Source organism: Eutrigla gurnardus, assembly GCF_963514095.1.
Source record: "Eutrigla gurnardus genome assembly, chromosome: 15".
Taxonomy (NCBI): domain Eukaryota; kingdom Metazoa; phylum Chordata; class Actinopteri; order Perciformes; family Triglidae; genus Eutrigla; species Eutrigla gurnardus.
Genome location: NC_139938.1, coordinates 13,782,665 through 13,794,959, shown reverse-complemented (window position 1 = coordinate 13,794,959; position 12,295 = coordinate 13,782,665). Strand labels below are relative to the sequence as shown.

At 42.5% G+C, this 12,295-nt stretch overlaps 1 protein-coding gene across 1 annotated transcript in view; it reads left to right on the top strand.

The window, feature by feature from the left end:
• Positions 1 to 12,295, top strand: part of LOC311025246 (periostin-like) — a 60,874-nt gene that overhangs the window by 46,420 nt on the left and 2,159 nt on the right. Inside the window, exons 4-20 of the mRNA XM_084028079.1 lie at positions 3,625 to 3,689; positions 3,810 to 3,967; positions 4,048 to 4,212; positions 4,334 to 4,480; positions 4,605 to 4,746; positions 5,616 to 5,828; positions 5,924 to 6,058; positions 6,176 to 6,324; positions 6,754 to 6,890; positions 7,530 to 7,660; positions 7,841 to 7,971; positions 8,958 to 9,060; positions 9,142 to 9,209; positions 9,297 to 9,342; positions 9,429 to 9,461; positions 10,880 to 11,383; positions 11,510 to 11,533. Of these exons, the coding sequence (XP_083884205.1) occupies positions 3,625 to 3,689; positions 3,810 to 3,967; positions 4,048 to 4,212; positions 4,334 to 4,480; positions 4,605 to 4,746; positions 5,616 to 5,828; positions 5,924 to 6,058; positions 6,176 to 6,324; positions 6,754 to 6,890; positions 7,530 to 7,660; positions 7,841 to 7,971; positions 8,958 to 9,060; positions 9,142 to 9,209; positions 9,297 to 9,342; positions 9,429 to 9,461; positions 10,880 to 11,383; positions 11,510 to 11,533 (2,351 nt within the window). The remainder of the gene's footprint in view (positions 1 to 3,624; positions 3,690 to 3,809; positions 3,968 to 4,047; positions 4,213 to 4,333; positions 4,481 to 4,604; positions 4,747 to 5,615; positions 5,829 to 5,923; positions 6,059 to 6,175; positions 6,325 to 6,753; positions 6,891 to 7,529; positions 7,661 to 7,840; positions 7,972 to 8,957; positions 9,061 to 9,141; positions 9,210 to 9,296; positions 9,343 to 9,428; positions 9,462 to 10,879; positions 11,384 to 11,509; positions 11,534 to 12,295) is intronic.

Sequence of the window (12,295 nt, the reverse complement as noted above, 5' to 3'; positions counted from 1 at the left end):
GTTGTCTCACTTTCTTTTCTGCATCTTCACAAAAAAAAGATTTAAATGTCAAACATTTTAAAGATGTCTTATTAAGGATTTCCTGGATTTCATAAATATGAAAAGAGAAGATTTCTTATTGTTCCAAGAGATTTATAGAGCTTTAGCTCCCCTTGTCCTACACATGGGATCTCTATGTATACAGTATCTCTTTCTGTCCTCATCTGTCAATCCCCTCCTCAAGTCTGGGCATGCTGCGTAGCCTGCGGCCCGGGGCTTCACTCTATTGGGAGCTTGTTGAATGGTGTAAACTCTGTTCAACAGTGATTGATGCTCCACTTCCCCACTTCAGGTGCTCAGAAAAAAAAAATATTGTGTTTGTACGTTCACACAAAAACCGAGGTTGTATTGCAGATCTAGTTGAGCTGATTTTTTTGGTATGGTTTTGTTATTCTGGGGGGAAATTAGCCTTCTTTGAGTGGACTGTAAGAACTGTACCAGGATCATCTTCATAAGGTGGAGGGTTTGCCGTGATAAGATTTTTTTTTTACTGTTAAGATAGTAAAAAGCCAAGAGTTGGGCAAAGTAGAAAAGGAGTGCATGGATGGTTTTAGATATTTGAACTTCTGCAGATGTTGTTGATGGATTTAAGTCAGTGAAATGTTTTCTTGATGTGCTAACTGAGTAGACATTGGAGTAAAAGTATATGCATGTGATGTTGGAGTGTAAGGCTCGGTTGGAGCTGTGGGCACACATGCATGTACTCTACAAGAAGACACACACACACACACATTCTCTGATAGACTCCACTGAGATAAGATTTCATGGAACCACCCAGCAATTACTAAAGCAAAAAAAGACAAGATAATATAACGGGAAGGTACATAGCAGAAAGGTGATGGGGGTTCAAAGGGACCAACATGTTTAATTGTTGTGCTTAAAACAAGTTTATGAAATTCAAATAAAACCAAAGACTATGGTTAGGTAAAGTACAGGCACAACTTAAAGTTACCCAAACAATGTGATTTATATATAATAATTAAGTTAATCATGCAAAAGAAACAACCAACACAGTATTATAAAGAAACTTCTGACTCTGACCATATTGAGAGTGAAACAGAGAATCATACATTATTCACAAATCCTGCAAATATACCCTACTGTGTGTATTCAAAGTATTCTCATTTTCCATCAGCAAGCACATGAAGATTAGTAAAATAACGAAGCAAAGCCAGTAAAATCTTGCATCTGCCTCTCTCTGTCTGCGGTCACAGTGTGGACATTGTTCAGCGGCAGTGGAGGAAATCCACCCAGCTGTGATTATGTCTGGAGTTGGATTTGGTGTCGGTGAGAGATTATGAAAAGGTGTTTAAGTCGAGAGCGGGGCTATTGGGACGCTCCAGTGTACATTGCAGGGTGGGTTTGTGAACAAGCTCGTGTTTAAACAAGACCTGAGGGTGCAGCAGCTGAGGTCATACCTGGACTGAGTCTCTCAGAAGCCACTTTGCAAAGAACAAATGATGCTGGTGTTAATTAAAACTGCACTGAGTTGTTTTTATAATCAACGTACACCATGGGGAAGTCTTAATGCCTTTGTTTCCACTGAAAAAAGTGATGTGCTGTCAGGGAGCAGAGGACAAGTGCTTCGTGTGTGGTTAAAGCATAATTAATTCAGAAAAATGATAAATACTCACGTACAATAAAAGGAAGATTTTAGCACAGAATCCATGAAGCCACTGAAACTAAAGAAAGAGAAGGACTTGATGAGGACACAAGAGACGCTGTCGGTTATTAATGACAGGAAAAAAAAATACTGTAATGATTTTATCTGGTGCCAGACAAACCCACCTAGTGTTTCTGCGTGAGTACAGTACATGTGCGTGTGTGTGTGTGTGTGTTTGCACAACTGCTCATCTGGAATCCACATTGAGCTAGTTGATTCGGCCCCGTTGCCAGAGGCCTGGCTGCAGTGTGCTGGCTAGTTTACCCTCGATACTGCATCCATTATCCTGTCAGAGCACAGCCGGTCAGCAATGACTTCATACCTTCCGTGAAGGCCAGCTGTGCATGGATATTTATGTATTTGACGTTGTGACAATTAATGTCAACGCATGGAATTGATTGTGGTATAAAGCGGCCACGGCTGGGGGCAAAAATTTAAGTATTTGAAGTATCATTGCGCACATTTCCGTGAAACATAAAAAAAGAAATGCTGATTTAAGTGGATTAAGGAGGTCCGCCAAAACATGTGAATCATTTTAGGGAGGAAAGGGAGAGAGTGAGTGATGTTGTTTTTTGTTTGTGTGTGCTTGAAGTGGCTATGAAGGGAATGTTTTGCTCTTACGTAATATATGACCACTGTACATTTGTGAGAGGAAAGCAAACAGTTACTTGTTTTGGGTGTGAACCCTGAACAGAAAGCTGAGTTCATACAGAGACATTTCCACGGTTCCGTGGGAAAACAGAGAGCAGGAAACCTTAAAACTCTGCCCCAAACCTCTCGAAGCAAACCTTTTAGCAAACTCACCCAACGCTCCAACCGAAACACACAAAGTCCTCGAGGTCAAACCCCAATTAAACTTATTCCAGCATTCTGCAACTCCACGTCTGTTTCTCTAGTCGGACCATTGTTGAGCGGCCAATGTTGACTCACTGCACTAACTATGTGCATCAGGAAGATTTGTGTCAGCTTGGGAGGCGTCCAAATCCAATGTTTGATTACTTCTGGGGTTCATTCTGACTCAAACTATCATTTATTCCTCCATTAAACCTAAGTTTTACAGAATTCTCTACCATCACTCTTCCTCCAATTCATTATGTCATTCATAACGCTGCAATAAAGTGCAACTTGATTGATGAGCATGGTTCAGCTGCACTGCTCCTTTGGGGTTCTGGTGTTAGCGAGTCAGCTCCCAGCCAGGATGTTTGTGGTTTTTTTTTAGCTTTGTTTTCACAAATGTTCATAATCTGCTCCTTCTCACCCCAAAATTGTACATCTATCGCAGGGCCACAAGAAGCCGTCTCTATATCAAGATTCTGTTTTTCTTGGCGTCCTCCTTGGGAATTAGATTAATGGCGTACAGAAAGTGCAGCTGGAGGGCAGCAGACTCCCCCGTCTGGTTTTAATGTTAACATACATATCTAGAGTCATTAAAAGCATGTTTTGCAAAGCGCTGCCTTCCATAGGAATGTTACTTCCCTTTTGTTTCTGGAAATATGCAGAAGGGAAAAGAGTTACTTTATTTATTTTATTCAACACTATTCTTGAGAATAATTCGGAGCTGTTGAGCTCGGGGCTTGCTGCCTTTTGTTTTTAACTTTTTCATTTGCTGGTTTTATTGGGAGTCCAATCCAGCTTTTCTCTGGGATCGACTTGCTGGGAGCTGTGCAAACTTGATGGATTATTGCATTTTAATAAACTTTTTTTATACAGTCACTGTTTTTTCTCTGACCTTTATATGCACTTTGCCCTATTACGTATTTTTAATTCCGTGAGAGAGATCCTCTCTTTGTGCAGCCTTGCACTCCAATGTCTTCCCTTTTCCCTGGCCAAGTGCTCGTCATTCCCTCCACTAGTGCCTGTGGATCAGCTAATCCATTGTATCCCAGGTCTAACACATTTGTGCTTTTTTTTTTTTTTGGAAGCCAGGTCCTATATGAATGCTGCCCTGGGTACATCAAGCTAGAGGGTATGAAAGGATGCCCTGCAGGTAGGACCCTTTCTGGTCTTCTTTTCCAGTCAATAATATATATATTTATATATTTATTCTCACATCCTATAGACTAGTCTGTTTCTGACCTGGAACCATTCCTCTGCTCCCCCTCCCCAGTGGCTCCCATCGACAATGTCTATGGTACACTGGGGCTCGTAAAGGCTACGGCTACACAGCAATACACTGACGTATCCAAGCTGAGGGAGGAAATCGAAGGCAAAGGCTCCATCACCTTCTTTGCACCTAGCAATGAGGCCTGGGATAAAGTGGACGCTGTAAGTCGACTAGACGTTTGGAACATTTCTAGGGGAATAAAAATAAATGCAATAAATCCTGATACTTCCTGTTTCCCCAGACTGTGCGGGCTGCACTGGTGAGCAACGTGAACATCGAGCTGTACAACGCTCTTCACTTCCACATGGTGAACCGCCGTTTGTTGACCAAGGACTTGAAGAACGACATGACTGTCACTTCCATGTACAATGACCTGGGGCTTTACATCAACCACTACTCAAATGGGGTCAGTTTATGAGGTCTACGTATTCATGCACAAGATTGCATGAATACATAATTGAATGGTATAAATTACTTCTGATTCTATTGATGGCCTTGGCTTAATATAACATTTCCTCTCCGTGAAGATTGTGACTGTGAACTGTGCCAGGATCATCCACGGTAATCAGGTGGCCACAAACGGTGTGGTGCATGTCATCGACCGGGTCATCAGCGGTGTGGGCAACAACATCAGGGAAGTCCTGGATGTCACGGATGAGCTCTCCACCTTCAGTGTATGTAACATAAACAGCATCCTAAGCTGAAAACCAACATGACATTTGACTCCTGGAAGTGTCCAAAAGAAAAGATAAATGTCAATATGGCAAAATGTTACATGTGAGCCTTCTTGTTACCCAGGCTGCAGCAATGGCTTCTGGTGTGATGGACAAATTGGACCAGCCTGGCCACTACACTCTGTTTGCTCCCACCGATGAAGCCTTTGACAAACTGAGCCCAGGCTACCTGGAGCGTGTCATGGATGACAAGGATGTAATCAAAGGTACATTGTGCATGTGACACACTAATTATGACACAAACTGATTTTGGTATGCAGTCGTGCTGTACCTCATTCCAGCTGGTTAGATCTAGCCATGCTAGACAGAGCCTCTGGCATGGCTGTAGAGTTGTATTCTTGTCCTAGCATTCAATTAACCTGAGTGAACTTAAATCCTTAGTGTCAAAACTACAAAATTGAAACCACCTGCCGAACCAATTCAGCAAATTCCTCCCAAAAGCATGCCTCGGAGCTCCCAATCAAATTCTCAGGAATAAAGAGGAAGACACACTCGCATACACAATCCAACCACACAATGAAAGTGGGAAATGCCTGTCTCCACAGTGGAGGCTTATCTGCTTATTGGCTGAGTCTCCGGCGGGTGCGTCTATTAGCATGAAGCCAATTTGCAGTTTCCTCGGTGAGCGGCCCTCCTCTGCCTGCACAATATAACCTCAGATAAATTCAGAGACACTTGGCAAACAAGCTTCACTGGCCAACCAGGGGAGCAAAGCCTCCAAAGTAAAGATGATATAGAGTCGTGTGTCTCGTTTCTACAAGGGAGGCAAACAGTAATCTGGCCCGCAGTTTGATGCTGATTGCATTTGAATTTTTCGGTTTGGAAAGGCTTTTTCATGTTGTCATTGCTTTTGCGGGCCAGGCATTGCTGCATTTGACAGTTGGACTGTAATCCCATATCTAAATGTTAATAGAAGTTGCAAAACATTTCTCAAAGAGCTGAATGAATGTGTCCGTGTGCGTTGAGTAAGGACTGGAAACCTTGGTTACAAAATCAGGACCAGGCAGCTCACAAAGTCTTTAAAAGATCAGCAACTTTTCTGATTCTCACCCTCCGTCCCTCTCTCACCCACCAGCCCTGGTGAACTACCACATGTTGAACAGCGTCCAGTGCTCAGAAGCAATCATGGCGGGCTCCGTGTACGAGACGGCGGAGGGCAGCACCATAGAGATCGGCTGTGACGGCAACAGTTTGACGGTCAACGGGATCAAGATGGTGCTGAAGAAGGACATCGTCACCACCAACGGCGTCATCCACCTCATCGACCAGGTGCTCATCCCTGACTCGGGTAAAAACACATCTTCTCTCATTTTCTACCTCATCAGATGTCTCAAATCATTTGGCATCAAAATGGCTGACGTGTCGTTCTGTGATCCGTACCAGCCAAGGAAGGGATGGAGCTGCTGGGAGCGTCCCAGAGCACGTTCACCGACATGGTGTCTGAACTGGGCTTAGCTGCTGCCATGGGTCCGAAGACGGAGTACACACTCCTTGCTCCTCTCAACGCTGCCTTCACTGGTGAGGTGATCTCCAAACAGGTTCTTATGGACAGATTGAGAGAACCGACCATTAATCGGGTATCTGACATCACCAGAGTCATTTTAAATCTGTAACTTTTCCCTGCGTTTTTCTCAGACGAGGTGATGAAAACAGAACAGAGCCTGCTGAGATATATTTTGGAAAACCACATCTTGAAGCTGAAAATTACACTGAGTGAGCTCTACAATGGACAGATGCTGGAAACACTGGCGGGCAAACTGCTCAGAGTCTTCATTTACCGCACGGTGAGAACATCGTGTGTGCGGTGTGTGTGTGTGTGTGTTGTTGTGTTGTTTTATTAGAGAGTCAAACAGAGCCAGGAAGAAACGGGAAAATAAGATAAATAAGAAGTTATATGAAGAAGTTTTATTGGCTTCATTATTGGAAATATGAAAGCCGTTACCGGGCCGCTTACCAGGTGTTAACATTTATTTCAACTGTAAGCAAATGCAATTAAAGAGCTAATTAGTCCAGCTCTTGGCACATTAAGTGTGTTTCTGCTCTGGTGGTGCAGATATTGGAAACAGCTGGGTTGAATTTCCTCAGAAACGTTTGTACTTTTCTTTGATTAATTGCAATCAACCCCCACCCCCCCAAGCTAAATAGGTGCCAGATTTATACACTGACTTTTAGACCTGTATCCCCACTATCTGAATGTTCTTCTTCTTTGTTAGGCTGTGTGCATAGAAAACTCATGCATGGTGCGTGGCAGTAAAGAGGGAAGCAAAAGTGCCCTCCATGTCATGAGGTCCATCATAAAACCAGCTGAGAAAACAATGTACGAGCTGCTGATCGCTGACGGACGGTTCAAGTGAGTACGACACTTCTTTTTTTACATTAATTGAAATTCAGATCATTGTTATTTGTTGTTTTAATTTCCCTTCCGGGCAATACAATTTCCATACATATTGCACATTTTCGGGCTCGACATACTTTACTCTGGCACCGGTAGAGGCTGATGATGAATCACATGCAGGAGCAAATGTGTGAAAGGAAAACCCACAAATATCACTTCAGTCCCAACCCGGACTCTATTACACGTTATTCCCAAAAACCATAATTCTCCTGTCTAAAATGAGCAACCCCCTCACGGTTTTTGGCCCAAATGCGACACATGAATCTGGTCTCCTCCAGAACAGGATTCATATTATAGCCAGAGCCTTTTCCTGGTGGAGAAAGTGGTCTGGCATGAGTTCGTTTAGTCTTGTTCAGTCCAGCTCATGATGATGAAAGTTTTAATCGCCAACATAACAGACTCAAAAGGTTTTATTGTTTTGTTGTTGTCATGTCTGCCTTTGTTGATTTATGGATTGTAAAAACTTTAATGTAATCATTTCCATGAACCCAAAAGAGCAAAAAACACATTGCTCTTGAGGATTTATTTCACTGCTACAGTTGATTGTGTGAATTCTTTCTTTCTTTTATTTATTTATTTATTTTACAAATGTAGGATTTTCCTGGCACTGATGGAGACAGCAGGTCTGACTGATCTGATAAAGCAGGAAGGCTCCTACACCATCTTTGCACCAACTGATGAAGCCTTTGATAGTCTCAGCAGAGAGGACATGGCGCTGCTCAAAAGTAAGTACTCCACCCAAATGAACGCACTTCCTGTCATGTATCTCGCTTCTGACGGATTGCTGTCAGGCTAGTGTGTTCTGATTTAAAGTGGTATAATTAACGGATGATGGGAGAAACATATGAAGCATGCTAGCTCTCTGGTACAGTATCATGTTTGTGGCCTTTTGCTGTCATTGTCAGGTGATCTGAATGCGTTGAGGATCATCCTGCTGTACCACTTCAGTGATGGCATCTTCATCAATGGAGGATTAGAGGGAGGAGTTACCAATCTGCTCAAAACCCTCCAGGGCAATAACCTGCAAGTTCTGTCTGTAAGTACAATCGGCCGTCGTTTGAGTGTGTATGTGTGTCTTCAAAGTCAAAGAGATGGGTTTCCTAAGTGATTGAACAATCAAACATGGAGGAATCCTCTGGAAAACAGCTGCATCAGCACATACAATTCATCACATCAAGAAGGTGTTTTTAGTAAGATGTGTATCCATGAATATACCACACAAACTAGATGACTGGCAGCGATCGATTCCTGACTTTTGATTGAAAAGGGGCACCCTGGGAAATGTAGGAAACTGTCAGTGGAAGAAAAATAATTGGAGGTAATATCCAAGGGAGGATATCTCCTTTAAGAGCATATTCATATTATATAATCAAGTTATTTTCCTCTTCTCAAAGCCTCCATTGTGAGACTTAAAGCCAATCTTTCCCCACGTTCTCATTTAAACAATAGCATCACAGAGCCAAGCGCTAATCTATTACTTCAAAGCGGGATATCTCTGGAGAAAGGCCAGACGTAAAAGAAATACTGGCTTCCTGTCTTTTCCATCAACGCCCACTCCCGGTATGCACCCACCCCTCCACCTCCCGCCCTGATGCCCTCCACCTGCCGTTTCCCCTCTGTCTGCCCTGCTCTCGCTTGTCACGCTTCATGCCGGCTCCATCATCATTTTTCACCCATTAGGTCAATTTAATATAGATAATTCACCATCGCTGAAACATGTGATTAGATTCCAAAAACTACTGATGTGGCTCTGTTCTGTGGGTGAGGGAGGGAGGGAGGGAGGGAAGGTACTAGAGGAGAAAGGAAACCTGTCCCTTCCTACCTCAGCATGCCCACCTGCAGTCACATCCACCCTAAAATGCAGGAAATCATGATTTGCCAGCTCTCACTTCCAGCAGCAACACTGGGATTAGTCATTTTTGTTGTGGCAGAATCTGACATAGATCACTAATACGAATGTGTTTATAGATACCCCTTAGAAATAGATACGCATGAATCATTTTTTCTCTCCCTTTTTGCCAGGTAAACAACTCTATTCATGTGAACTCTGTGGACGTGCCACACAGTGACCTGATGGCAACGAATGGCGTGATCCATGTGGTGAAGAATGTTCTCTACCCCGCGGGTGAGAACACCAGACGTTGTTAAAACAACTGTGCTGGGATGCATTATGTTATGCTCTTTTGATGATGTATATTACTTACAGACCTTCCCGTGGGCCGCCAGGACCTCCTGGTCCTCCTGAAGAAGCTGATTAGGTACATCCAGATAAAGGTATAGAAGAGAAAATACACACGATCAACGTCAGTCCTGTTATTTTTGTTTTTTTTTAACCCTTCATTCTATGCTTTTGTTCTTTAGTATATTTCAGGATATTCATATCGAGAGATCCCACTCACCTTCATCAGTAAGTCCCTTTAGCATTCACGGCTTGGTGTGTGGATATTATATTATTGCATCTGCAACAACTAAAAACGGCTTATTATTTCACAGGGAGGATCATTACAACTACGCATGTTGAAACAGGTAAGACCACTAATACAAACCACATGATTAAAGGCACTATAACTCTCATTAGTGGGGATTATAAAAGTAAAATGTCAACAATTCATGTCTTTGGTTCAAAAATTAGTATCTGCTCTTAAGGTGAGATCCAGCCTGCAGCCACATGCATATCACATGCCTGTCATCGCTCCATTCAGGCCTCTTCCATGGTTGCTCCTCTGATTATACACTCTCACTATTGCTCAAAGCCACTTGGACCTCGTGGAATTTTTAATCAGCTCCTTTGCGGAGGAGGTGATTAGGCTGCCAGAGCATAACAGGGTCAGGGACCAGAGAGGACTCTTGATGTTCGTTCAGCTGGGCTGAGTCCAGTCACTTGCACACAGGTGGGAGGCTTCATGTATTGGGTAACATGGGAGAGATGAAGTCTGATCCTTCAAACGGTAATTAGGCACATGACATGGAGCTGAAGGTCTGGACCTCAGGAGCGTTTCACCTTTAGGGGTTGTAATACGTTGATACGCTGATACGGCCTGATGTAAATTCCAGGAAGTTGCAGTTGTGATCTGAAGGATTTTTAAATGAAATAAAACCAATATGTGAATGATTAAATGCAAAAGTAGTTGTAAAACTATTTAGAATACTTACATTTTGTACACACATAATTATAAATGACATCATTATATTATATTTATCTAAGTTTAGATAGACAGAATATTAGACAGAATCATCTATTATCCACATAATGTATATCCCTGTAGTATTACTCACAAGACAAAGCAGCTGCAGACATTAGCATCAATTATGTGAATCCTTTAATTACAGTTTGAAAGACAGACATAAATCTGGCTCTGATTACTGGACTAGGCTAAGTATCGGGGGACTTCAAAGATTAGAAGGCCTCTAATACAAACATACATCAATATCAGCTTTCATCTCTTTATAAGTCATATAAATAATGTCACATTAAAAAATCATCTCCCAGGAGCAGAAAACATAAAAAGAAATGAAAAAAGAACTTTCTGTTGAAGCTGATTCAAAAGAGGCGTTGCAGGGTTTGACAGAGATATCTGACGCCAGATGGGAATTCATTAGAGAAAAATGTGAGATTATCTAAGATGTTATCTCATTTTGTGTCGATGCAATTCTTTTAATACAGAAATGTCTTGATATCAAATTAAATATAAACATGCCTGTCATGTGATACACAGCAGAGTAAATTAAATCTGTCCATCGGGAGCAGCCCACTGGACCGAGGAGTGTAGTTAATAAAGAGATGGAATCTAATATCCTACACACATCAGCCTCTGTTTGGTCTGCATGCTTGGATAACTTCACATCAGCTTCCTTCAAAGCTCATAATAGAGAGAACGTTCAAGATATTACCATTTATTCTATCATTCTTAAGGTATATTCATGTTACCTTTCTCTCTCTACAGTCCCTGAGGTAACTAAGGTGACCAGAGTCATTGAGAGAGAACCAGTTGTCACCCAGGTGACCAGAGTCATTGAAGGAGAACCATCGATCACCCACGTGACCAGAGTCATTGAAGGAGAACCATCGATCACCCACGTGACCAGAGTCATTGAAGGAGAACCATCGATCACCCACGTGACCAGAGTCATTGAAGGAGAACCATCGATCACCCACGTGACCAGAGTCATTGAAGGAGAACCATCGATCACCCACGTGACCAGAGTCATTGAAGGAGAACCTACGGTCACCCACGTGACCAGGGTCATTGAGGGAGAACCATCGATTACCCATGTGACCAGAGTCATTGAAGGAGACCCAACGGTCACCAAGGTAACCAGGGTCATTGGGGGAGAGTCATCGCACACCCAGGTGACCAGGGTCATTGAGGGAGAGTCATCGCACACCCAGGTGACCAGGGTCATTGAAGGAAAGCCTACCTTTACCAAGGTTACAAGAGTTATCGAGGGTAAGTTCCTGGAAGTTTAAGAATGTTCAAGAATCATTCATGTTCTATATTCAACGTTAGACAATCAAATTTGGACTTCATTAAAGTTTGGACATTGATTTAATGACTGTGTTTTATTTAACGCAGGTGGAGATCATGAAGCAGATGCAGGTCAGTACTTAACATGTTTGCTCCCTTGAAGAGCATGATAGTCTAGAGCTAAGAACCGTCATGCATCTTCTAACTGCTCTTTTAACAAATGCACCCGCGGTCCTGTGGACCCCTGTTGACTATGCATCATCAGTTTCCTTGGTGATCATTAATTAAGTCGTCAGACATATCGTTTTCATGGTGCACACCATTTTATGCTTGAAGTGTTGGTACATGTTTGGTGCAGGCGGAGGCACCCTGATATTACTTTAGGCCTTGGGGCTATGGACATTTCGGAGGACTTCCTTTACAATTCACAACAGGTTTTTCACCTTATGTAATAGTCTGCTTCAGTCCATGTTGGCGTTAAGCCAACAACCTTTTCATAGCCGCTAGCATACACACAAAGGGAGGCCCTTACCTGTAGTAACTGGGTCGTCTAGCACCAATCTAACAGCAACATTAGCAACTTTTATACATCCACAATACTCATATTATTCATGGCGCGGATGGTACATATATATATAATATTACAATTTATAATAGATATGTAAATGGCCCATCTGCTTGCACACTAGAGTGACTACTTTAAATTTGCTCTAGATGACTGCAGACACAAAATGCAACTGCTTGAGTATTGTGAGTTTGAAAGTTATGGAAACGTGCAGAGACTCTGCCCTTTTCTTATTTTGCTCACAGTCGGACATGAAGTAGCAGCTATAATATTGGAAGATCAAAAATGATCTGTATGAGTATGATGCAGTAATGGACAGCCAGACAACT